Source organism: Triturus cristatus, chromosome 3_1 (assembly GCF_964204655.1).
Source record: "Triturus cristatus chromosome 3_1, aTriCri1.1, whole genome shotgun sequence".
Classification (NCBI taxonomy): Eukaryota; Metazoa; Chordata; class Amphibia; order Caudata; family Salamandridae; genus Triturus; species Triturus cristatus.
In genome coordinates, this window is record NC_140583.1 from 779,202,899 (window position 1) to 779,230,895 (window position 27,997).

At 46.1% G+C, this 27,997-nt stretch overlaps 1 protein-coding gene across 1 annotated transcript in view; it reads right to left on the reverse strand.

The window, feature by feature from the left end:
• The window catches only part of LOC146861012 (bestrophin-1-like), a 304,635-nt gene that overhangs the window by 178,319 nt on the left and 98,319 nt on the right, over nt 1–27,997 (reverse strand). The window contains exon 8 of the mRNA XM_085644975.1: nt 23,489–23,722. Within this exon, the coding sequence (XP_085501101.1) occupies nt 23,489–23,722 (234 nt within the window). The remainder of the gene's footprint in view (nt 1–23,488; nt 23,723–27,997) is intronic.

Here is a 27,997-nt window from a genome sequence, read left to right on the forward strand (position 1 = left end):
CCTAGGTTAATGCAGGCACCTAAGAAACTTTGTGCAAGGACTCAAGACAATGACCACCGGCGCTGGCTGATCGGGTGGGAGCTGAGGGGAGGGGGGATGGCACAGTAACTAAACTTCATTAGATGCCTCCACTTTTTACCGTGGTTATTTTTTTATCCGTTCGCTTTTATGTTTTTTACTGTAATGATTTTAATGAATTGTACAGTTAATAAATAAAGTTAAAGTTAAGTCAGAGTTTGTTGCGTGTCCTGCAATATTCAGGCAGCAACAAAAATGTTAAGGTAACTCTGATGAGTAAGGCTCCTGTTGGAGCAGATCAGAATTTTGTTTGACAGTTTTAGTTTTGACTCATCATAAAGTAGCTCAGAGGGTTAATATGCCTGCTGCAAAGAACGTGTACTGTGTAGATCACAGACCTGTATTTTATGAGGATAGTTCAGTGGGTTACTACTTTTGGCACAGAGACTCTTTTGTTACTTGCAGCTAATGAGCTGTCATCAAAGGCCTGTTTGCAAAGTGCAAGGTATAGTTTAGAACATTATGGTTTTTTTCTCCAGTATTTTATTACCCTGATGTTGCTAAAAAGAGTTTGTTTGGGTATAAATACATTCTTACTAGTAAAGCCAACCCAAACCACTGTGAATTTTTTAAATCTTGATTTTGTGCTTCCTAGGACCAGACACTTCTCAAATATTCTGCCTATTAGTACGAATGACGTGATTCCTTCGAATTCCCTCTGTCTTATGTAACATTTCCTTTAGCTTGATTTACACATGTATGATTCATTGTCTCTATATAATGTGTGTGTGATGTAAAGTAATTTGACACCATACACTGGTATGAATAGCGCTAAAAAACAAATGAAATACTTGTGAGAGAGGGGCATTGGGGAGATGAGTGGCACTGTTGGAGGGAGGTAGAGAGGGAATCCAGGAAGAAGGAAGTCACTGGGAATGCCATAAAGGATTGTTGCACCGGGTGTTACCAGCACTAAAGCTGGCTCTGCTGGGAGATCATGGAATGACTGAAAAAATTGCACATTTTTAACAGAGCAAGTGGAGTACCTAGGTCAGGAATCCTATAATTAGAGCTAGTTATGTTCAATAAAAATCATCCTGAGCTACTAACTCAAATTATTTGTTACAACAGTGACCACTTCACATAAGATGACATTAGTGTCCATTGCATGTAGTATTACTAGTAGTGACCCCCTCAGTGCATGAGGCACGGTCACCAAAAAAAGTTGTATCAATTTTTATTTTGAATGCCTCCATGGGTTATAGCAGGGATTTACGCAGTGTCCCCAGCACCTAAGAAAGACTATCCGTTATAAGACTCCCAAACACAGCATGAATTAACATTCACATCTTTTTTTCTATGAACATGTGCTTAACAGTTCTGAAAATATGCACATTTTACTTTTATATACAATCTCGTCAAACTAATTCAACCAAACCAAAGCTTTTCATAAACTAGATTGGGCTACACGTAGGGGAACTGCTCACAGGTAGCTGGAGATGTACCCGTAGCACCCAAGCTATTAGTTGGAGAATCCTGATCTAGATCATTATCTAAATCCTGAAGGATAGCTTAGCTAAGGCCATTTCAGGTGCCCTTCCAACTACAAACCCTGAACAAGTTAGTCCTTTCTGGGTTTATGCAAATAATATTTTCTTATTGTGGAGGGTTTTGCTGTGGTTAGAGAATTTTTGAAGAAGATGGTTCACAATGGTGTGCCATTTGAATGGGGTGAGAATGAAACATAGGCGTTTAGATTGTTGAGGCTCCCACATTAAAGCAGTATCAAGAAAGGGAGCTATGGATGATCACGGAGGACTCAAGTGCAGTTGGAACTGTTCTTTTGAAACAGAAGGTTGGTAACAAAAAACATACTGTGAACTTTGGCTTAAGGTATCGGTGAAATGCTGAATTACGCTACAGCACCATTGAGTGTAAGGCTTTTGTTGATAAACAAGCTACTGAGCATTTTGGAACATATATTTGGGAAAGGAAATATATGCACTGATACTAAGTCATTACAGTATCGACAGGGAGAGAAAGGCATGGAGAATGCCGCTGCCCGCGTCCCACGCAGGGGGACATCAGCAGGGCAGCCCTCTAGTGGCCGCCCGTCGGAGCCTCCCCCCCCACCCCCCCTGCTCCGCCTCTCTAGTGAGGCCGCGCCTCAGGGAGGGGAGCCCCCAATGGGTTTTGTCCTGGGGAGGCGTGCCACGAGGGTGGGCGAGGCTAGATCCACCTTTTTAAGCGCCTCAGCCCCTCAGATCATCCTCTGCTTCCTGCGCCGCTCCTCCTGGCCACGCGAATTTTGGCCACGCGAGATTTGCGCTGGACACGTCGTCGGTCGAGTCGTGGTCTCTCCTTACTACTTTCGCGCCGTTCGCCACGTCGCACCAGCACTGGGTCCTCCTCGCAGTCCTGCACACCGGTTCGGTGACCGGTTTGGTGAGTGTAGTGTGTAGTTGCTTTGGGAAGCAGAGCATATTGAAGTGGTGAGTTTTTTGGAGATGGCGGCGGGAGCCGTTTTCGCGGGCTGTGCGGGGCGGGGGGCGGACCGTGTGGCGGGAGAGCCTGGTTTCGAGTCCGGTCGCTGGGAGGGCGGCTCGGTGTCCGATCTTGGCTGGTTGTGTGGACGCGTTGGATCGGAGGCACTGTGGCATTGTGGTTGAGGTTTGTTCGCTGTGGGTACCTGTTTGGTGGCGGAGCGCGTTGAGATATTGTGCCATGGCCGCTGCAGATGTGGAGCAAAGTGGGGCGCCCCCATTGTCGTCGGGTCGGGTCCGCGCGATGAGGGTTCGCGCGATGTGGGTGTGCAGAGGTTGACTGCTGTGGCTTTGAGCATGTGTCTTCGGGTTCGTGTGCGTGGCCCTCCGATTTCTTTGACGGTGCCCACGCAGCGATGGGTTGCTGTGGGGAGGTTGAAGAGGGCCGCGTTTGTTGTCTGGCTGCCCCCTGTAGGGAAAGAAACGTTTCGTGGGGCTGTGATGATGCAGGGAGTCACCCTTACTCCTGTCTCCCCCTTGATACCTACATCCATCCAGGGCCAGACAAACCGGCCCTGACAAAGTGCTTGGCCGCCCCTTCCCCTCCCTCCCGTTACAGGGCCGATTTTGCTGCAAAAACGGCCCCTGCTTCTGTCCGCCTATCTTTAGCTGCTGCAGTGCCCAAGTGCCCTAGAGCCTGCACGGGGCGCTATGCAAAACGTAGCACCTTATTGCCGAAAACAAACACTTCTGGCATGCCAGGGACTCACCTGTTCCCTGCTGTAAGGCGTCTCGAGGCTTCTCTTCCAGGAGGCGGGCCTGGTGGGTGGGAGGCTACCCCGGCATGGTACGCTCCCCCATGCGCCGCGCCTTTGTATCTTTGCCTCAGGAGTCCCCGGGGCGCTTATGTAGCAATTCTAGGGTCTCATGCTCTGCGCTCCGATTTCTTTGGCAGGGCTCGTACAGTGTATCACTTCCTCTCCGTGACCGATTCATACTACGGTGCCCATGCACTGCGATCCAGTATCTTCGGGATCGGGTTCGCGCTGTGTCCCAAGGGCAAACCACTTCACCCCCCCGCGGCAGTTAATTTTGCGAGTCGGTGTTTATGTACAGCGCTCCTATACCTTTGGGTCGCGTCGTGTAGTGTCCCCGGGCTAATCTCTTTATCTTCCCGCGCCCGAGTTTGCACGATAGTAAGGTGCTCTTGTTCAGCGCCCCCCCCTTGCATTCGGGTCGCTTTCGCGCGGGGTCTCTGGGCAAATCACTCTATCCCCCCCTGGCCCGCTCTTGTTTTATACGGTGCAGAGACTAACAGTGTTATTCTGTGTGGGGCAGAAAGCATTAGGAGTAATTTTACTGATACGGTCGGTATAGGCGGGATGCCTACTGCTCGGCGCCGACATTATGGCCAAGGTGGGTGGGGTTGCGTGGGGGGGGGGCAGTGGGAGCATCATGTCTACCGCTCAGCCTCGTCCAAATCTACAGCAGTTCAGACAGTATACTTGCTGCTTGATGCAGGCAGTACTAGCAGTGGGCGTTCCGCTTGATGTGTTATGAGTAATACGTTGTTTGCACGACGGCCAGGTATCATGGCGCGTGTCCACTGCTGGTGGATGTATTTACGGATCAGACTTGGAAGTAAAAGAGTTTGGGTGCCTGTTAGCGATGACAAAGCGGGAGTAAACTTTATTAGCTAATGGTATGAGCAGGGTGCTTGTGCTTATTACTTAAAATGGGGACGCGCTGGATCGGAGGCCAGGCTGTACTAGTAGTGCGTTAAGGCTCAGGGCTGACAGTAGCAGGGGTACCAGTGACCACATTGCATCGTGGTGATCGCGGGGGGCTAACGGTATGTGTACCATAGTTAAGGTTCATTGGTGACCCCGGGCCATGTTGTGTACTGCTCATCCCTGGTTTGTATTTGGGTCACAGTATATATTTACTGCTCAGTATAGCCACTATTGCCAACCCGCTTCTGGGAGCCACCAGGGCCTTACCTGTCACACTGAGTGCGTCACCCCTGCTCCCCTCTGTCCCCATCTACACGTGTACCTGTCCTGTGCAGCTGTCAACACTTCACCGCACAGCCCGGCGGTGATTGCTGAAGTGGCTAAATGTAAACTTTCCGGTTTTGATCTGCATTATAGTTCCATAGTACCTGTATTGGTAATATGTAATGTAGCCGTGGGCGAAAATGTTATGGCCCTAGTCCCTCCGTCACTTACCAATCTCTTTTATTCGGCCTACGATTAGTTCAGGAATAAGCAACGTCGACACAATAATCAAAAGTGGTTTTGATAAAAAAGGAAATGATGTAGAGCGTACACAAAAATGACGCTTTGAACCTACTCAAGGGTCAATTTTATGAAACCTCACCCCGTGTCAGTGCCACCCCAGGTGAGGAGAGGAAGAACCACCCCCGCATACGTTCTGCCCCGGTGCCGCTGAGTGTACCTCGCTGTAATGTGTCCACCCTTCCATAACGTTACTTCTAACCCCCCCTACACTGTTCGGACCGGATCCATTCACACCCAGCACGCCCTGCTCTCATAAGACAGTTATTCCTCTAAGGGGCTCACTGCCAATCTCTGTTTCTTGACATGCCAACATGTTCAGCTATCTGGTCCCCTGTCGCGGTTCCCTGCTGTCTCCTCCGGCCGGGTTTGGAAGTTTATTATGCTTTGACGCACCGGATGCTGCGTTTCTTTCCGTGGCAATTCCAGGCCTCACATAAATGTCTAGATAACTCGGGGGATTTCGCTATCTTCCTGGAGAGAGATCAGGAACTTGTATAGTGGAGGTTTTTGACTTCGGTGTAGTTAGTGCAGAGGGTTAATTTGCCGGCTGCAAAGAACGTGTGCCAGGTACATTTCAGAGTGCGTATGATGTAAATAGGTCAGCGGGTTACTGTGTTCAAAAGAGGCATCCTTTTGTTACTCGCAATGTATATCTTAAAGCCCCAATAGTCAACAGTGAGCTACGAACGCTCTTCCTAACTTTTGGAATTTCTTGCCCTGCGCCAATGAGTTCATTTCTCTCTAGTTCCCTGGGAAAGGTTTGGGGCCAGGGTGATATATGATGAGTCTGTACTCATTACGGTTTATGGTAAGCGTTTTTGAGAAATATATGGCTAGCTAGGGCGGCAGCCAGACAGCATTCCTCCGTCCCAGAGCATTTCCTATGTGCATCTCTTGTGCAATGCCTCCTTGGGGGCGGCCAGGAAGATTCAGACAATGTGGTGGGGCTCTCGCATTGCTGCTGCAATTTAGGCATGACTGGCATTGGGAAGCACAATGGGTCTAGCTTTTGGTAGTTTTACCTTTGGGCCAATGGTCATTTTCGTTAGCCAGAGTCGGAATAGCTGATTGCAGGACACTAGAGGTGGTTGTGTGTATGGCCAAATTGGGGAAGGTTTTCTTGTTATACAGGCAAGCTTGCATTGTGGTGCACCAGTGCCAATTGCCCGGTGTCGGCCCGGCATCATCGTGCATAGGCACGCACTTAATAGGATTAAAAACCCACATTTCTTAGGCAGTGTTTGAGGGCCAGTGGTTTTATACAACTTCAAGTCATGATGATGATAATTTTTAGAGACCAGTTAATACCTACATGAGACTCCTGCGCCACTGGCAATACATCAGCTTTTCATATGTACACATGTAGGGCTTCAGCTTGTGTTGTCAGTTGAATTAAATTTTGAGGGGCAGTCGTACCTGCACTGCACGGTCACAAAAGTCGTGAGGCCGCTTCACTCAGCCATGTCTCTGGAACCATGCAATGCCGTGGCTCACGTGTATATCGTTGGGCCGGCCACATATTCCTCTATCTCCAGCATGCTGTGCTGATTAAATGACTGAATGAATAAAGTGGCATGTTTTTGCTCAAACGGAGCAACAGTTACTGATCGCAATGACATGGGTTCACACGCACCAGAAAGCGCTTTACATAGGTTCTCTGGTAACTTGTCCCAAAATCCAGCATTTATTAGGGTTATCTGGTACTAGGGGGGAATCTCTTTGGCAGTAGCTCCATGCCTGTAGGTACGAAGTGACAAAGTTATGTGTCCCGAGTGGTGCAACAGGATAAGGGAGGGTATATATGTGTATATATATATATATATATGTTATCTTGGTAGCAGGAGTACAAATATGTCAAAGGTCCAGCCAAAACCCAGTTTCAACCATAATGCAATGGGCAGCTTGTAGTGGCAGCTTAGTCCATACAGAAAAGTCAGCAGCCTGAGCGGTTTTGAGACAAGCTGAAGGCCTGGGTCTGTGTGTCTTACATAACATCTTGAAGGTATTTATTAGTGCGAGTTCCACGCTTAAGTCAAGAGATGCTGCTGCCTTTCATATTTAGCATTGCTATTCGGAAACAGCTGGTGTAAGGTTTTCTGCAACTCTCAGTCATAGTGGCAACTTAGTCTATACAGAACAGTCAGCAGCCTGAGCTGTTTTGAGACATGGGGAAGGCCTGGGTTTGTGTGTCATACTTAACATCTTTAAGTTTATTCTCCCGGTGCCACAGGGAGGCAAGGGAAAGCCCAGAGTGATATGGTCTACCGAGACTTAGCCTGGCTTGCCTCTTCTGCGACCTTGTGAAGTTCGTTTATTTATTGTATGAAGGTGACAGAGGCTGTCACAATGGTTTGATAGGCACCAGGGCCAGAGGACATTAAAGGGCAATGTGTGCTGGAAACTGAGGAGCGGGTTCATTTTAGTAAGCACAAGGAGCTGTAAATATTTTGTGTCACTCACAGATGCCCTGTGTTGGTTGGATGATATCTGAGAGCTGTACTCCCCCGGAAAGGACATTGCCTAATAGTCAAGCCAATGGCACATCAAGTGGTTATGGTGGAAATCTCGAAAGTAATTTGGGTTTGGACTAAAAAAACCCCCCAAAAAAAAAAAAACAACAATACTGCTCTCTTTATCCATTCTACGATATTATGAATGTGGCGACGTGAAGGGTTCACCTGGCCACGTCCATGACTTCCTGCAAACTCCTAAACATGGCTAGTTAGACAGGTAGATGAGTAACATACCACCCTAACCGGTTTCAGAGTAGCGCCAGGAAACCAATCTGATTTGTGTGCCCTACAAATTTAGTATACCATGACATAACAAATGTGGGATTGCATTTCATAATCCTTCAGGAGCGGCACATAATGTGTCTGGGCACTACTGAGAGATCCGAAAACAGAGCTGGTGGAACCACACAGGATGTTCCACTAGGTGACATACTGTTGAAATAACCAATTATAAAAAAAAAAAAAAAAATTTATTTTGAAATTAGTTCAGCTGAAGTCAACAAGTTTAACGATATTTTGGACTAATAGTTATGGTAAAAGGTGAAATTGCAGTGCAAGTTGTATCAGTCAATAACATTAACTAACAACATGATATAACGAACATTACACAAACGGTAAATATTTTCAGTGCCTGTTAAAAAGACATTTTCACATATGTTCCCGATTGTTGTGGTTAGCACTAGGTTTTGAATTTTATAACTGATTTGACTTTTACATAAAATTAGTGCAAATTACATGTCGTCTTTTGGAAAGAAGCTTCAATTTTAAGGAATTTAAAGTAGGAATGAACCGAAATACTTCAATAATATTTATCCTAGTTTGATTTTATATGAACTATTGAAGAACAAGGCTAGAATAAGACTCCATCATCTAAGTTAATGTAACTTCACTTGCAAGAATATTTAATAACACCTGTATTATTGGGTGGTTAAGATGATCCCCAGAATGCTGGGTCATTATTGGCAGTGGGGAGGCCAATCCAAGGAGATGCTGCTGAGATTGGTCATTGAAAGTAAACAATAGGATAATCATACAACGTGAAAGGAAGAAAAAGTAAGGTTAATGGCCAAAAAGGTAATAAGGCAGAGTTAGCAGTTTTATCTGTTTATTTGCTGTGTATTAGCATGCTGTAGGGAGGCGAGATTGTCTCAACGAATCACTTGCCAATAATGCTGTCACTAGCTAAGTGTGTGGCATTAACCATTCAGGGGCAGTGACTTGAAGCAGCCAGGGACAGTGAGCGTATGTTTCCCGTGTGCTGGGCGAGAGTACAAAGACAGAGGCGGTTGCCCCCATACCGTCTGATGTTCACAGCTTTTAAGTGCCCATCCCATCATTAGACACCAGTGATGTCAGCTTGGGTGGATAAACGTAGGGAAGGCAGTTAACTCACGCGTTACCTCCATCCTGCTATACGGTGCTTAGCTGTTGGAAACACACTTACAAGCCAGAATGGCCGTAGTTGGCCCAATTGAAAATCACAATAGGATTTCATGTCCATATACGCCAAAGCTAGCTCGTAGGGGCAGGGCACCTATAACAGCGAAGGGAGGAAGGGGGGGCTCTGGCAGCGACAGGAGCCTCCCCAGAGCTGTGGCGGAGTTACAGGGCGATCTGGAGGCAGAAGGGTACAGTAAGGGTACCTCTGCGACAGGCGGTACAGTAAGGGTACCCCTGTCAGGCACAGTAAGGGTGCCCGAGCCAAGGTCCAGGAGCCGAAGGAGGTTCTGGGAAGACCGCGACGGCGCCCCGTTAGTCCTTCGGGCGGTTGGGGGGCCTGACCAACCGGGGGTGTGCCACAACACGCTCCGCCCCGTTAAAAGGGGCGGGAGTATTGACAGATCACGTGATCCAAAGGAGGATCTGAAAAAATGTGCCGCACTGTCGGGCATCGACCCACCGTGCGTGCTGGCTCGCAAGGCGGGCGGAGCAGCGAGGGGCTGCTTGCCCTGGATCGCCCGTAAGATAACCCACTTATCGTCATACTTATGTTGTATGAAATAAACCTGCAGCAGTTCTTCACCCATAATGAAAGTGTCAGTGTAATCTTTGGGTGACGTCAGTGCATGCGTGTTGAGTGGAGTGGATGACGGTGTGGTCACTAAGATTGGTACGGTTGGTATCTAGGTTGCAAGAGTTTGGGTTCGAAATACAGCACATACCGGCTAGGAGCAACACCAGTGACCAGTTTTGTCAAGGTTCCCACTTAAAGGGGGTGGGGTATCGCCAACCAAGATGGCTGAAAGGACGTGACCTTAGGAAGCTCCGACTCCCTGCTTCGAAATCCTGCATTATCCTACCGCACTGACTCCTTTCTGATGATCCCTGCCCATGCTGCCTCCTCCACTCCTCTGCTGCTTGGGGGCAGCACGTGAGGGGATTCTGCTACAGCAATGGGGCTGGAGCTGACCATGCAGGTGCACGAACCTACACCTGGCCTGCGGGCTCCGGGACCCCCTGACCTGCTGGGGCGGTCGGCAGTGCCCAGCACTGTTGGGAGGGGGCCCCACTCTGGTCCCGGGTGCCTCTGAGGACAATCACTACTGACTGGCAGCTGTGGGTATATTGTGCCCGACATCATCCTGTCTCACTGATCACTCATGGAGGGGGGGCCTGGACTGAGGCTTCACTGGGCCCCTCTTGTTAGTCCCCCTGCTGGATGTGCCTCTCCCCACCTTCGTGGGTGCAGGACCAATTGTGCTTAAAGGGCAGTACGCTGGGCCTTCCCGGAACGCCTAGTCAGCGCTGAGGTATATTGCGGACCCCAGGGACATCCTGCGGAACAGAGGGGGTTTTGCCCTCGTGCTGAGGTTTGGAGCGCTGATCACTTACCTAGCGGTGGTGCCCGGGCGCAGGTTCTGATGGCTCTACATGCACTAGCGGGGCTCCTGCGGTGACGCCCTGAAGACGACAGCATGACGGTCTGCTACAGGAGTGGCATAATTACACTGCTGCTTGAGCGTAGTCTGGCGGGGCCGCACATTGCCTGGTGGCTGGAGGCAGCAGCTGCAAGTGGCAGACATCCTGGCATGGTAAGTCCTCCATTTTGGGTGACAGGGGTGTGGATGCCCTGGAGTGTGCAGGCCACTGACCAGATGGGAAGCATGGTCAGTGAGCGAAGGCCTTCGGCCACCGGGGAGCCGCTAAGACACGAGGTACTTCACATTGCCTATGGTATCTGACATCTGGGGCTCGGCTGGCTCTCTCACTCATGGTACTTCTTCACCAGCTGGCATTGACCTGTGGAGGCAGGAAGAAGGCGTCCTGCTGCTACTGTGATGGTGGTCAAGTCCAGTGGGAAGTGACTGCTGTGGAGGCCACGGCGTGGACCCTTGGCGATAACTGCTCCTCTATACTCTGGCAGTCCCCTTGAACTGGACATGGGGCATTCTAATTTGCCTCCACTCAGTAGCCTGCCCTACGCCTTTGATCTCCTGTGATACCCACTGTCTGGTCGGGGAGCCCGGGGGACGTATTATCCAGGATTGTGTTGACAAGACTGCACTGGGAGCACACCCGCTCTCATCTCGAGTATGGGAAAGGACAAACCCCAGCGTCAGCAACAGGGGAATACTATCACTCAGTACACCACTCCCCGTCAGGCCACCAGCAAACTCACTCGTGGGAGATTAAAGTAGGGGACACTACACAACTGGTGTCTCTGTACGCTGACGACACATTTTTCTATCTTTCGACTCCTCGGAGATCCCTTCCTATTTAGTTGACTTATCTGAGTGTTTTTACAGAGCTGTCTGGTTTTAGGATTAATTATAGGAAATCGCTGGTGTTCCCTTTGGGATCTTGGTCGCTCGTGATCTGGCCGCTCTACCCCTCAGATGGGAGAAAGATACATTTGCGTACTTAGGATTGGTAATGGCGCATACACAGCAGAAACACTTGCAATATAATATTGGGAAGGTCATGGAGGGCCTTCATTCATGTGTATGGTTTTGGAACTCACTCCCTCCTTCGCTTATGGGCCGGGTGGCCATCTCAAAGATGGTGTTTTTACCAAGATGCCGATACTCTATGGAGCATTCATTCGACATTTTACCCTGCAAGGTTTTTCAGCGGTTCCCTTCCCTCCTTACCTCATTAATTTGAGCTGGGGGACAGAGCAGCGTAGCAAGGGATTTCCTGTTTTAGCCACTGGAGGGGGGTATTGGTGGTCCCTAACCTAGAACAATATTATCTGGCCTCCCGAATCTAACATGCTGCGCATTGGGTCGTGAAGGAGGGCAATTGGGAGAAATTGCTGTTAAAGGACATGTCAAGGGGCTCACCCCTTCCTCAACTCCTGATGTCGGGTGTTGGGTTGTGGTACCGGTTCGATACGTTATTTGGCACACTGCATTACTGTGGGCACGAACTGTTCAAGTGATCCTGGGGAGGACCCCCTTTACCAAGGAGTTTGTCTTTTGGGATTTAGCAGCTTTACAAGTGCTGTTGGACTCTGTGGATGTCTCGACCTCGAGGGAGGGCAGCTGCGAAACATTGGGAGACTTGTTCCCCAATGAGGAATTTATCACATTCAGGGCAGCGCAGGATAGCTTTCATGTAGGGACAATTCTTGCAGCATGCCAGTACAGTATTACAACCATAATCCAGGAAATATGGCCTACATTCCCAGAGGCTACTGCCTGGTCACTCACTTTTCCGGGGCCTGCTTGACTTCGGTCGGGGGTCGCCATCTGGTTTCCATTCTGTACACAGCCAAGATGGCAGATCATCTCTGTGTTCTGTTTCCTCCTCAGGTGGCTTGGAATGGGGATCTAGGGGTGCAACTCCAAGATCCCCAGTGGAAGAGAATGTGTGTGTTAGTGAATTCTGTATCAAGTAATGCCAGATTCAAGCTTATCCACTTTCATTTTTTGCAGCACACATATGTAACACAAGTGATGCTACATAAAATGGACCGTAGTAAGCCTGTTGGATGTCCCAGGTATCGGCCACCTGTGGCCACATTCCTGTATTTAGTGTGGGACTGTCCAGTGGTGTTTGCATATTGGCTGAAAGTATTGGCACAACTGAGGGCTGTGGTGCTGATACCTGTGGACACAGACTCTGTGGTGTGCTTGTTGGGTTACATCGGCTGGCAGAAGGGTTAGAAAAAGGCCTTTAAATTCCTACCCTTGGTGCTGCTCCTGGCTAAATGCTGGGTGGCATCTCATGGATGAGTCATCTGGGACCTAGTGTGAAGCGACGGGTAGCAGACATGGCAGAGTGGGCGGTGGCCAAGGAAATATGTTTTAAACAGTGTAGGAGTGATGACAGGACTGAGGAGGATCTGCGGTGTGGGTAGGACTCTTGGCTGGATTCATGGATCCTGAGGGCTCTCATTTACACTTCTCAATGGATGAGGAGAGGTCTGTTGGCTCTGATGCAAACTCATTTTCTATCTGAAGTGTCATCCCATGTTCAAAAATTCTGGCGCTAACCTAAGGATTTAAACATTATACATGTAAATGTGCGATATGGGCATAATCCATCTTTGGTATAGATTTGTAATTCATGTACACACCTACCTCATATGTGACAAGGTTGAAGATGGCTGTTGATTTCTGACCTGTTGTTTTTTGCATCGGTGAGAATAATAAAATATGTATTAAAAAAAAGTTTCCACTTGAAAATGAGTACTATGATGTTGGTCGTCCTGAGATAGTAGAGTATGTGGTAGGCATGATGGATTGGTTAACTCAAGCTAACAGTATGATTTCGTTGAAAAAGTGGAGTTAGTTTTCAGAGTCAGACAACATTTTGACTGAATTCAGGAAGGCTGTGGTGTGAGATTGGCTAACCGTATAGTGTTTGCAAGGTGAGCTTCAATGTTTATCTAATGTTCCAGATCATGAAATCACTAGTGAAACCCACTCCCTATAGGCCCACGCCTGACCTACAGCAACGCGCAGTAATGGTCTTGCTCTTCTTAAAAAATGGCAAATAGCTATCTTACATTCCACAAATCTAACACTGACTAGTGACCCAGTCTAATTACTAATAATCACAAAGTGGATGAAGACAGCTTTTAAGTCATTCCCGGTCTAACCCTGGACAGCTTTATACATATATTTAATAAAGTTAAAGGAAGTTCCCTGCTTAATCCGCCCCCCCACACACTCTTTCTAAAGAGGATGAACTTACTTTCCTGGTTATGTTAGAAATGACAAACTTATCTCTGGCTAAAGGAATAGTGCCCCCACATGGAACCATGCCATGGTCAAAGCCCTCCTAAACAAATCTAACCTGGACCCTTTATGCCTAGGAAACTACAGACCAATCATGTTACTCCCTCGTTTGAATAAAGTGGAAGAGAGACATGCCTGTTAACATCTCTTGAACTTACTAGAAACACCCAGATGGGTTTCCGCCCTAAACACAGCACAGAAACCTCTGTCTTGGCTATAGTGAAGGAGTCAAAAATGCTGCTTGATTGAGGAGGTATAACCGTCGCAATCAATGCACACTAACCCCAGGTTCGCAGGGGAAGGGAACTAGAGGCTTGTTAGGGTAATAGGAGACGGCCTGCCTCCAACACAACTTAGTACACACAAAAGGGGCCGCTCCTATTAGAATGACCCGGAGATAACTGAGTAGTGTTAAGTGAGTGTGGACATCTCACTAAAAGTTACGGACTGGCCTCACACACCACCTGGTGTCATGCTTCATCATCGGCCAGTCCTCGCCCTCTAAAAACTTGGTTTGATAGAGGGCGGGCATGCACCTGACGACAGGGATGCACTTCTAACTAAGTGGGGCCCAAAGTGAATAAGTGAGATTAAAAGCCATTATAGTAACCTCATTCTCTATTTAATGGTTTAGGAGACTATATGGTTTATAAAAACAAATGTGCGGCGCAATTGGGAAAAATTATTATCCCCTCGCCGTATAATCATTGGTCTGGAAATGGGTCGACATGTTTCTGCCTAACGTCAACAGAGGTACTCGGCATTCGTCAGGACCTTAGTTTTATACCAAGAAACGGGCTCCACTCTTACCAAAATTATGGTTAAATGGAATCAGCTGTGGAGGGACCGTGGTCACTCTCTGCTGTATATAAATGGGTCAGAAAAGTACCCTACAGCCTAAACTCCATATACTCCATGGGAGGGGGAGTAAAGGAGAACCCCTGTAGTCAAACTTTCATCAAGGTGCGTTCTCCACAGGATCACCTACTGTATACTGCACTCCTCCCTGGTGACACCATAACCGTCGCAATACCAAAGGGAATGATGGACGAAGTGTTGAACATTGCAAGCACTCACCCCCAGTCAACTGATCTGGGTTTAATCCATCACCGTTCTTTAGCCCACTCTGCCACCCCAGTTCAGACATGGCCATATGCAAATCAGTCTGACCCTGTGCCTCATGGGAACAGTCCAGCCCGAACTGCCAAGCCATGTTTTCCCTGGACCGGAAACAAGCTTCCTAGGACCGGTTTCTGGCATTTCAGCCGTCTTCAGCCAGGCTTGCTTGAATCCAGTGGCAAAGTGAGCAAGGGACTCACGTCTGAGCATACCCTGCCAACTTATGGCGAACAAAGCAATACCAAAGGGAATGATGGACGGAGTGTTGAACATTGCAAGCACTCACCCCCAGTCAACTGATCTGGGTTTAATCCATCACCGTTCTTTAGCCCACTCTGCCACCCCAGTTCAGACATGGCCATATGCAAATCAGTCTGACCCTGTGCCTCATGGGAACAGTCCAGCCCGAACTGCCAAGCCATGTTTTCCCTGGACCGGAAACAAGCTTCCTAGGACCGGTTTCTGGCATTTCAGCCGTCTTCAGCCAGGCTTGCTTGAATCCAGTGGCAAAGTGAGCAAGGGACTCACGTCTGAGCATACCCTGCCAACTTATGGCGAACAAAGCAATACCAAAGGGAATGATGGACGGAGTGTTGAACATTGCAAGCACTCACCCCCAGTCAACTGATCTGGGTTTAATCCATCACCGTTCTTTAGCCCACTCTGCCACCCCAGTTCAGACATGGCCATATGCAAATCAGTCTGACCCTGTGCCTCATGGGAACAGTCCAGCCCGAACTGCCAAACCATGTTTTCCCTGGACCGGAAACAAGCTTCCTAGGACCGGTTTCTGGCATTTCAGCCGTCTTCAGCAAGGCTTGCTTGAATCCAGTGGCAAAGTGAGCAGGGGACTCACGTCTGAGCATACCCTGCCAACTTATGGCGAACAAAGCAATACCAAAGGGAATGATGGACGGAGTGTTGAACATTGCAAGCACTCACCCCCAGTCAACTGATCTGGGTTTAATCCATCACCGTTCTTTAGCCCACTCTGCCACCCCAGTTCAGACATGGCCATATGCAAATCAGTCTGACCCTGTGCCTCATGGGAACAGTCCAGCCAGAACCGGCAAGCCATGTTTTCCCTGGACCAGAAACAAGCTTCCTAGGACCGGTTTCTGGCATTTCAGCCGTCTTCAGCCAGGCTTGCTTGAATCCATTGGCAAAGTGAGCAAGGGACTCACGTCTGACCATACCCTGCCAACTTATGGCGAACAAAGCAATACCAAAGGGAATGATGGACGGAGTGTTGAACATTGCAAGCACTCACCCCCAGTCAACTGATCTGGGTTTAATCCATCACCGTTCTTTAGCCCACTTTCCTTTGGTTTTTGCGAGGTATAACCGTCATCATACTCCTCGAACTTAGTGCTGCATTCGACACGATGAAGCATAACATCCTCATCAAAAGAACCAACAGTGCAGGTGTTAGGGGACCGGAACTAAAATGGATCATCTTCCTCGTGAAAGACAGGACTTTTCAAATCTTTGACACATACTGCTCTTCAAACACTTTCTCATTGAAGTTTGGAGTACCACAGGCTCATCCCTAAGCCTGATGCTCATCAATATATATATGTGTACATATTGTATTATCATATGGTACCACAATGGTATCATATTCCGATGACACCCAATTGGTGTTCTCTCTAACCCAAGGACGGGACCCCCCCAATCACCCGCATTAGGACCTTGTCTGGAGAAAGTAGCAAGATGGATGTCAGAATCCTGCCTCAAACTCAATGGGGAGAAGACCGAGATCATGCTACGAGGCAACAATACCATTACCATTCTGGATCTAACCTGGCCAGATAGCTTAGGCACTCTCTCTGACCCCAAGGCAGTTATTAAGACCCAAGGTGGTTATTAAGAGCCTGGGTGTATGGTTGTACTAATCATTAAACATGGAAGCACAGGACAGAAAACTTGCTGCATGCTGCACTCTGCTCAAAGTTCCCAAATGCAAATCCGGTAGGCAGGCCGTGGCCACCCTTCAATGGCTACCTGTTGATCAGAGGGTCAAATTTAAAGCCCTATGCATTGCTCATAGGGCACTTTAAACTAAAGGCCCATTAATCCTTAGACTTCTGATCTCCCCCTACACACCCAGCAGAGCTCTGCGTTCCACCAACACCTACCTGGCCATGATTCCCCCCATTCGAAGCGTGAGAAGCGGAGGGCAGTCCTTGAGCTACAATGGAGCTAACTTTTGGAACACCATTCCCCTTACAATGAGACTCAATGATAATGAACTTAGGTTATTCAAAAAATAGTTTCCCCTTAGCACTATGGCAGACTCTGTGTTGTGTTGCCAGCGCTAGGATGCCTTCGCATAGCCATGCGCTATAAAAATGTGCATAGAATAGAATATAGTAACCAGGATGAGCTGAGGTTTGAAACTGGTATGGTATTGAAGGGGAACAAGGTTGTACTACCAGAGGCGTTGCATTCTAGGTTGATAAGTTTGGCTCGAGAAGGGCATCAGAGGATGACAGACACAGATACGGTGCATGTTTATTATCTGTGGTCTTCAATGGGCGCCTCTATTCAACTGTTAATTGCTTCTTGTCATTCATTTCGAAATGCTGAGACTATCTTATACTCAAAGTACTCAAATTACACGGGTGGAGTTTCCACAGAAGGTGTAGGAACAAATTGCCATTCATTTTGTTAGCACTGTGCCCAGTTTACCCAATAGAAAGAATTACATAATAGTTCTTGTGTATTGCAATCCCAAGTGGATTTACCCATCTCTAGTGAAAGAACCCAGTACTACCATGGCCGGTTTTCCCAAGAGCATGTTTACCATTAAAGGTTTTCAATGAATTCTAGTATCTGATAACAGTGTTCACCTTGAGCTGTGTAAAATAGAGGAATATTTGTCCCGGTCTTAGATTAAACATCTCACTGTTGCCTCTAACGGTCCACAAAATCATGGAATGGTGGAACGGGTGAATAGAGTTGTGAAAGGAACCATTCAACTTGCTGGTAACTCGGAAAATGAATGTTAATGAGGCTTTAAGGGATATGTTCTGGGACTAACAAGTTACTCATTCTACAACAGGGGTCAGCCCATTCAAATTGCTGCATTTTAAAGAACCTATTTCAAAACTGTGCTCCTGTACATTCAGAAGTGGATTGATAAAGAGTGTGTTGTGGAAATGCAGGCAGTCAGAAAAGTCAAGGATGTGCAGGATAAGAGTGCCAAAAAATACAGTAAGACCCATACATGAATGCTTAGGTTTTCAGTCTATCTCTCTTATCCTCATTCTTGTAGCTTCTAATACCCCCCCCCCCCCTTTCCATCCTACTTGTTTTCCTTACCACCCCCGGCCCAACAATGTAAGTAAGTCAGCTCATCTATGACAGTGAATAGGTCTATCATTGTGACACAGAATGTACATATTCTTGTGCTATAAAGTGTGACTGTGATTCTGAGCGCATTCCAAATAAAGAACGTTGCAATATTATTTCTTGTCCCCCAAAAATCATTTCCTGAGTAAAACATTGTTTCTGCTGTGTTCTACTACTTTCTATACAGTGCTCGCATTGACAAAACCCTTGAAAGTGGCTTTTTTCAGCGATTAAGAACCCTGTAGAACTTGAAATAAGGCTCTAATGTAGGCCTTATACTGCACTCCTCAAGGCTACTGCACTCTACGCAAATCTACTCGACTCTGCACCACTCCTCTCTGCGTCATTGCACTCTATGCCACTGCAATCTATGCTACTGTCCTCTACGCTACTGCACTCTGCGCCACTCTTCGCTCTTCTGCACCACTCCACTCTACGCCACTGCACTCTGCACCACTGCACTCTGCATCACTCTACTCTGCACCACTTTACGTCTCTGTACTCTATGCCACTGCACCACTCTACTCTGCATCACTCTGCTCTGCCACTGATCTCTACTCCATTGCACTGTACGCTACTGCACTCTATTCTGCACCACTCTACACAACTGTACGCCAGTCACCTCTACTCCATGCCACTCTAAGCCACTCAATTCTGTGCCACTCAACTCCACACAGTGCCAGTTTATGCCTCTCTACCCCACTCCACTCCACACAATGCCGCTCTAGTCTACGCCACGCTACTCTACACCACTCCAAGCCACTTTACTGTACTTCAATCTATGCCACACCACTCTACTCCACTCTACATCACTCTCCTCTCCCCCGCTCCACTCCACTCCACACCACAGTGCGCCATGACACTCCATTCTACCCGACTCCACTCTACACCACTGCACTCTACCTGACTCCACTCTATGCCACTGCAATCTATGCCAGTCTACGCCAGCCCACTATACTTTACGCCACTCCACTCTATTCTATGCCACTCTACTCTATGCCATTCCACTCCACTGTGCATCACTCCATGCCACTCCATTCCACACCACTGCACTTTACACCTATCTACTCTTCACCACTCCATGCCACTCTACTATACGCTGTTCCACTCTATGCCACTCCACTCTATGCCACTCCAAGCCACTCTACGACTGTCCACTCCACTCCACGCCACTCTACTCCACTCCACTCTACGCTACTCCACACAACTCTACTCTGTGTCACTCCAATCTACTCTACTCCACTCTGCTGTAAAACATGGCTAAAAGACATTAGCAAAGTCAATAGCTCCGCGAAACCTAGTGGCATGCCAATGCTTGTTGAATAAGGAGTTATATTTTTGCAACAAAAACATAGTTTGTGTGTATGTTATGTCTTGTTAGCTAGAATTCTGCAGTCTAGGTTTTGTGAAACTCTCAAGACGAATTGGTGCAGAGGGACCTTAAGACAGCTGAGCTGGCACTTAAATTCATCCGTGAGATGGGGCAGTACCTCACAAAATAAGAAAAACCTGAAACGGACAAAGAGAGCCATTTGGGTTATTGCATGTAGCCTGCTAGCCCATCTAATGTCAGAAACCCTTATCTCTACCTTCTCTTTGGAAGGCTGCGTGCCATAGCCATTAATTGGTGGGTATTGTATTCCTGAAGGGACTTCTGCCTGTGCAGTGGAAGCACTTTTGGCAAAACGAAAGTACTGCCCGACTACGATGTAAAGTTAGCTGGGTGCCATTATATATTGTTTTTTCAGAAACAAGCTTCTAATGCCGAGTTTATTTCTACACCACAAAATTGCTGGACCTGATGCAAAGGCCATTTCTTTTGTTTTCCAGGAAAAAAGAACATGAGAAGCCTGCCCTAAAATTGGTAGGCTGTCATACACTGCTCAGGGGGCAACAGGTCAGACAGGAGCAACTAGACTGGAAATGCATGGATTCTGGTCAGTAGCCACTAGTGAGTGCCCTGTCCTTCTATGGCTCTGCAAACTGTGTCAAGCACAGCCTTTCCGCACTTGACTCTCAGGGTAGGAAGGGTGAGCAGTCATAAGCTACTCACTCCTTACACCACTCTCCATGTTCTCTCTCAATCTGTGGTGAATAGGCTTGTGGTGGTGGCTTTTCTGTGGTAGAGCTAGATTAGGGTTTTCCACGAGAAACCACTAAGTGCGGCACGGGAAGCGCAAGTCTTGTGGCTCGGATTTATTCAGTTCCCTTGTTTCGCCAAACTCTCAATGACCCCAAAGTCTCTTGTGAACCTCTGTAAAGATCTAAACTGAGTAACAAGCTCGGTGCAACCAAATCTCAGGATAATGAAATCAATAGAACAAAAAACATAGGATAAAAAAGTCACAAAGGTACAGAATAAAGGTAAGGATTCTGGATAGGGAAAGGTGTAGATCTAGGGAAGAGTTTATTTTAAAAGTAAAGGTAGAGGTTTAGGTTGAGAGTTGGGATATGAGAAGTTGCTCTGAAGGTAAAAATAAAATAAAGGCAACGTAAAAACTGGAGGAGCATCTATAAACTCTAAGGCTAACAATGCATAAGATAAATGCAAACGCTTTAGGTTAATGGAGGTTAGTGAGATCTGGGATCTAGCTCCGATGTTTACCTTGAGCTTACGAAATAAAAAATCCCAATATTATTGTCTGAATAAAGACAAAGGGAGCCTAAAACGAATCACTCTGAGATTAAACATCTGTGATTATTCTGAAAGTGATAAATAAGCTTGATAAACACACAGAATTTTCTTTTGAAATGAATGTGTCTAATCATTGCTTTAAACTTCCATCTGTTGAGTAGATCAGTTGTTCTTGCCAAAGTGGTGGCCTAGCAGTACGTTTTCCGGGGATATACTGTTCGTCAGATTCTAGCGCTAATCAAAAGTACCTAAAATAGATCTATCTGAAATGCAAATAATGTTTCTTTCTAGAGTTTTGCGTCGTCAGATTGTTGCACGGAGTCTCAAAAAAGTCTCCCTGTAGTCTCATGAAAATTGACTTTGACTTATAATACTTCCAATTGTTACCGCCCCTTGATGTTCAGATGAACCTTTCCTTACTTTCCATCCTATGTGTGCCTCCTCTCTCTGAGCACAGCCTATTCTAAGTCACATGCATGTTTGCCTTAACCCCTATTATTGTATTTCTGGAAATTGCACACATCATGTTTCAAAGATCACAAACTCTCCCTTAAAACCCATACCCCCTGTAACCAAGCAGTATCTAATTGCCTGTAGCTCATCTATTAATACCACCAACCATTTGCATGAATTCACATTGGCCCTCCCACTAAAGATCCCCCATAACCCCTATTAATGTATTCTGCCACATAGACATTAGAGTAAATGCCTGGAATGTGTTCCCTAAGAGCACAAGACTAATCCCTATAACCAGCAATATCCACTGAAAAAACACAACTAACCTTGGACTCGGAAGCAGTGTGCTGCCCGACGTAAAGTGCTTCAACACCTTGTCTGGGGTAGTAAGCGCTATGCAAATGCAATTACAATACAATACACTATATAACCTTCCTGGCCCGCACTAATACTAATTCCATAACACTGAGCGGTCACGCAGTAGATTGTAGTTCATACAGGCTGCATAATTATTCCCTTTTACTGCTTGTCATTCTTACACTCACATAAGACAAAACGGCTCTGGCTTACATCCATCGCCAGTAATGAACAAGCCCACAGCACCAAACCACCCATCATCAACTGAACCGGCATGGAATACCTGAAGAGATCTGCCACTTACCCCTGGTCAATGGTGGACTGTAACTTAGTCTACCACTTCAGGCTGTGGTTACTTTGTGACATCTCACACTGACCATCAGATATGGGATGATATTAACAAAGTCCATCCCAGCAAATTTCTCCACCCTGTCTCCCTCCAACCTATGCCTGCTCAGGACCATCAACATTAAAGAGAATAGACAACCAGGATAGTAACCAAGTAAGGTAGTGGACTGAGATCATAATAAATAACATAAATGGACCTGCAGAGCTGTTTAAAAATGCCAACTTACTGAAAACCATAAACTGCATGCCTGGCTCTCTGATTATTCTTCCATCACACTGCTAAGTGCCGCCTCAGATAACACGATAACCATACCTTGGTGATCCACACACATCGTATAGAACCACTTCCCACATAAGATCAAAAGAAAGACCACACACTTGTATCCATACACCCTACATGGTTTAGCATGCTACCTATGTAGGTAAACGCTTCAGCATAGGGGTAGTAAGCGCTAGTAAGCGCTATATAAATGTTTCAACTCAAGACAATGATTTTGTCTGGAGTGTTTTTTTCTCAAATCTCGGTAGTCTTGGGTGCTATTTTCTATGACGCCACATAGTGGCACTGTTGTTATAAATTTAGAGGTTTTGGAGCTGATGCTAGAGTTTGTAAACTATCGTGAATCCTCTGGAAACTCAGGCCTCACATACTAGATACAGATATGCGAGCAGGGTCAGTGTGATGGTGGTGGTGTGTGTATCTGGCTTCTCAGTGCTTTGCACCTGGGCCAGAAAATGATTCCTGCATTTCCTGATTTGTGAGTATATGTGACTATACATATCTATGCATCTTAAATACTGGCTGGCAACAAACGTGCATCTTAATGGTTGAGGACAACGGGGAAATGCCGGTTTTCTTCATGGGCTTATTGAGGGCAGTTGCCGTCATCTCTACATTGACAGAGTGAAAAATGTTGTAGGATTGAGTCAATACATTTTGATTATTCCAGATTTGATTAATTCAGCAATAGATTCTCTAGATCGGAACGCATTGAAGGCACCCATGGGAGGCTGCCAAGAAGAAAGCGTGAAGGCAATACCATCTGACAATTACGTTGTGTGACAGATTTCGATTTTATTATTTCCATAACGCAAGTTGTACAAACAGAGCGTTTTCTCACTGAAAAATGTTGCTTTGTAGGTGTACTTTTTCTCTCCCATCTGCACCTCATACAATTATGAGGTGTTCTGTTCTCCATCCCATCTTGGGAGTTGATAAACGTCATCACTATGCTGGAGTAAATCTCTGACACTTTCCAAGGTGAGAAAGGGTCATACCAGAGTTTGAGAATGCCCACGAACTCACAAGTTGGTGGGCATTCTCAAACTTGTTGTGATGCACAATTATGCAGCAGTAAATGTGGTAAAGTTACAACTTGGCCAACGTTACACATAGCAATATTAACAGCACACATTGGAGGAGCAAGAGCAGGTTTCACTGACAGCCCAAAAGGGTACAGCAGTGACAGCACTAAGGCAAGCTTCACTTACACACAGCATGGGTTCAGTAGAGGCCGCAAAAGTGCAAGCTTCACTGACTTACAGAACAGATACAGCAGAGGCAGCTGCAAGTCAAGTCTCACTTATACATGCAAAATATTTTCTGCATAGACAGCAGTATTTTATACCACAGGCAGAAGCTCAAAATAAAAAAAAGGTGAGTAGAGGAAAATGGATAAATGTTAGTATTTGTGTGGCAGCTGTTTTGTGATGCACCTACCTGCCTTCACCAGGTGTTCGCTAGTAGGAAAACGCTTGTAAGCAGCCGTACTGATGGAACGCAGGATCAGCACACCTGACAGGTTAGCGTAGCGCATCAGTGTGCGGCGCAGGATGCGCCCGTACTCATCCATTCCGTGGACATTACACGACACCAAGCACATGAGCCGGTCTGGCCAGGGCAAACTCTCATACTGACCCCACCAGCGAGACACCACCAGGGTCACGTAGAAACCTGTAGGGGCCAGGAAGTGGTGCAGGGACCAAGAAGAAACAAAAATGATGACCAACAAACAGCCATTGTATTGCATTATGACATTTATACAGCACATCTTACCCCATTGTGGAGCATCACAGTGTTTTATTGGATAGGTAGGATGCTGGAAAGGTTATTTGTTGTTGTGACCTATTTTGGAAGCCTTTTGTGGTCATGCATGAGTGAAATGTGAGGGTCTTTAGTTTTCCCTTGGGACTCAGCGCCTAGCAGTTTGATGGAGGTAAGAAGTGTGAGAGATAGACGTGCAAAGTATGATTGTAATTAGCTGATGGATTAGCTTTACTCTGCAGGTCTTGAGTTGTGTTTAGGATTTCAATTTGTATTTTCCAATTTTTGTCCATGCTGATTGCAGCCATAGGGTTGATTAATTAGGAAGGGTCTTATAGAGCTGGGTAGGGAGGAAACAGGCACATATGGAATGAGGGGATTAAAAGAGATATATATATAGACAGAGTAGAGTGTGTCTGAGAGAGAGAGAGATCGAGCTCTGTAAAGATAGACTGCGATAGTCATCTTTTATGTGAAAATGAGATGCTTACCATTGTCCATCCATGCAGTCAGAACCTCTAGAGATGGACAACTTCAGAGTTCTCTGGTGTGTCAGATACAGCAGCAGAACAATTCATTTAAAGGCTCGTCCCACACCTGATATGCATTGGTTAATTAAGCTGCTTTCATATCAGGTTTATAATCCTGTAGCATGCCGCATAGCAGTCCTGGTCTGCTGTGGGTCTTTTAACAAGACCACTAGGTAGTGAGGGTGGCATATAGTGAGTACTGAGTTGACTGTCTAGCCTCCAATTGAGGTGAATCCTTTTGCAGATTGTGTACTTCAGTTTTCTGGCCTCCACTGAATTACAGTCAGTCATTTGGTTGTGTGTTCCATAATAGGTCTCTCTGCTGGCCTCCAAGAGGACGAGACAAAATGTATATGATAAAAACTACTGTGTTGGAAAGCTGGAGTTGTGCTACCATGTTATGTTTAAAACATTAAGAGCTGTTGATGAAATGAGCAAAGAAAACAGTACACCATGTTGTTATGTATTCCACGAAACCTTGTACAAAAGGTGCAGACTGACTCCTAAGAAGAATCACTAAATAACAAAGAACACGTACAGCATATTCCTAAAATAATGTCACAAAAAGAAATTTATTATGTGTGGCTCTGCAAAGCAGGGGCAGCTTAAAACATCTAATACGCAAAACTCAGGGAGAACCAAAGTGGGCCCAGAAAGGAAATTACTACACCCCCTCCTTGGTTGGGAAAGTAACGTTGCGACTAACAAAATAATAAAGATCACAAGCCAAGCAAAATCAATGTGATGCTAATAAGCATCATATTCAAATTCGAATTCATAGGCATAATAATAATAGAACATGAACATTTTGAAAAGTAGGCCCAAAATTTCTTCCACAAGATCAATATTTAGTGAATACAGAACAGATTCAGTCTCTGCATACGATGACTCCTCAATATCCCAAATCAAAAGCTCCAAAGGACAGACATGATCCTCATTATCAGCTGATGCTGAGGAAGTAGTCTGTTGTCCTGCATCCGTGTTATTAAAGCCAGAGTTTCGAAGTCCTGGTGCTGAAGCACCTATCTCCCCAGTAGGGAGTAGCTCATACCATGCATCTTGAATCAGCTGTAAGTTCATGAAACAACTCTGGAATGGGTCGTTATTGGAATCATTCCCAGATTCATCCCCGGAGGAATAGGCAATTGCTGCGCACGGCAAAACATCAAGTGCCGACTAGAAGGGATACCATAGACAATAAAACATGGATCTTACGCAGTTAAACCAGATGGGTCGGAATGACAATGACCAGTCAGTGTTCAGTTACTGGAGCAGAGGTACTCCGAAGAATCGTATTGCACAGCTGGACCGGTGGAATTCCATTACCAGTTGGATTTGGAATGGACCATCCATTGTGGAGTAGCAAAAATAAGACCAAAATAACACCAGGTCCCAGGATGCTTGTTTCCGGTCCAGGGAGGACCTGGCTTGGCAGTTTGGTCTGGACTGTTCCCAAGAGGCACAGGGTCAAGACTGATTTGCATATGGCTGGGTCTAAACTGGGGTGGCATCGTGAGCAAAAGAACGATGGATTTAACCCAGATCTCTTGACTGGGGGTGAATGTATGATTCATTCAGCATTCCGTCCATCATTTGTTTGCGTAGCACTTTTCCACCCAAATGTTTCATGGGAAGATGTTAATGCCACATCTTTTTGAAACAATAAGGCTTTGAGTTGGCTTAGCTTGTTGAAATCTGCCTTCAAAGTTAGAATTGAAAGCCATAACGAACTATCACATACTGCATGGGTTGGTGGGAAGAGTGTGTTATTGCGGCAGGTCACTATATGTCATTTCGCATTATATCAACAACGGACTACACAATATTATTCAAACTGGAAATTCGAGAAGACAACATATTCATGCTGTTACCAACAAAAGCAAGTACTTATCAAAATTATCTTGATCAATTTGTCTTAAACGTGCAGTGCCTTCCATTTGTGACACTTCCCAAATTTCACTCGTCCCGCGCTCCCCGGAAACTTAGAATATCAGTTCCTCTATATGTCTCTGCCCGATTTCTCATCCACGGATTGATTGGCCCCGCAGCCGGCGCCATTCCAGTTCCTTAGGTTCGTCTTTAATCAGATTACTGCGACTCGCCAGGCACCTGGATTCATCACAAGCATCAACTGACCCCCTCCTTACTCAGCAGCCTTCAATCTTCCCATGCTGACTCCTTTTTCAATTACTGGATTCAAGCTTACCTGGCCCCGCGCCCCCTCTAGCCTTACCATACCCTCTGATTGATCTCTTCCTCCTAGACGCTTTACTATGCTAAGTTCAGCACTCCTTTGTAATTAGTGACCATTGTCCTGATGATGACCTGAAATTAATCAGGTTGAAACGCCGTTGACTACCAAGCATAGAACTTTGGCAGTATTGTGGTCAATTTATTCATCCCAATTCTAAACACCAACATTGTACATATTTAACTTTGTAATTTTTGACCAGATTGTTCATTATTTATACTTCTTGCGCCGTTCACGCTGTTATTCTTCACCTCTGTGTTACTGCGCCGTTCACCATCACTAGTACGCCCAGTGCTCACTTGTGTGTTATGGTCACTTTATATTAAATTGTATTGTAGTGCTGTTATAACTACTTACAAATAATACATTTTCATCTTACCCTCTTCGTTGTGGTCTCCCTTCTTCTTTCCCCCTACCCTATATGATTTATATCACTGCTTAAATTGCCTTGTTCTAATGATTTCCAGCTGAGACAGTGTTGTTTGTTATAAACTTCTGCCCGGTCTCACCTGGGTCTACTCCTGTTTTTGCTTCTTCATTGTACAATAAAGACATGTCATTTTGCATAATATCGACAACAGACTACACAATATTATTCAAACTGAAAATGCGAGAAGACAACATATTCATGATATTACCAACAAAAGCAAGTACTTTATCCAAATTATCTTGATCAATTTGTCTTAAAAGCGCAGTGGCTTCCATTTGTGACACCTTCCAAATTTTATTGTAAGTTGTATAAATACATCTTTAAGAGCGCGGAGACCTTGGACCCAACAAAAAATCAGATTGATCCATGTCTTCCACCAGGAAGGAGAGATGTTTTACTGCAGACAGTGTGGAAAGTTCCAACCATTGTTGGGACAATTTCTTCACTGAATAGTTGGTGAGTATACCTGAGGGTTGAGACTGGGAATAACGAGGGTCGGGTCTGACTGCCTTAACCTCTAGTGTGTAATTCCCAAAATGAGCAAAACAGCCATTTGTGTCCACTGGCCACAATAACCACCTATTTGGACCGGAAAATGTGAAGTTAAATGTACCATTCTGCACCATACTATTGAGCTGTTCTTCACAATGATTTGTTAAATGTTGCCAATTATCAAATCGGGCAATGGGCGGAATATTGGGTGTATTCATATCTTTAATTTTATCGAGTCCTAGACAAGTAGTTTATTGAACTGTATCGTTTATAAAAATCATTTGTGTTGGAATTAAGCAGGCTCTAAATGAGGTGTCTGTTCCCTGAACCTGTCAATGTTTGTTACCCCAAATTGATTTAATTTCAATGGTAGCCTTTCATAGCTAATTGTTTGACAAACAAATCTGTACATATTAGCTTGGTTTGCATCAGCATATATTTTTTTGCTGGTGTGGAAATAGTTTACAATAAAAAGATTTCGG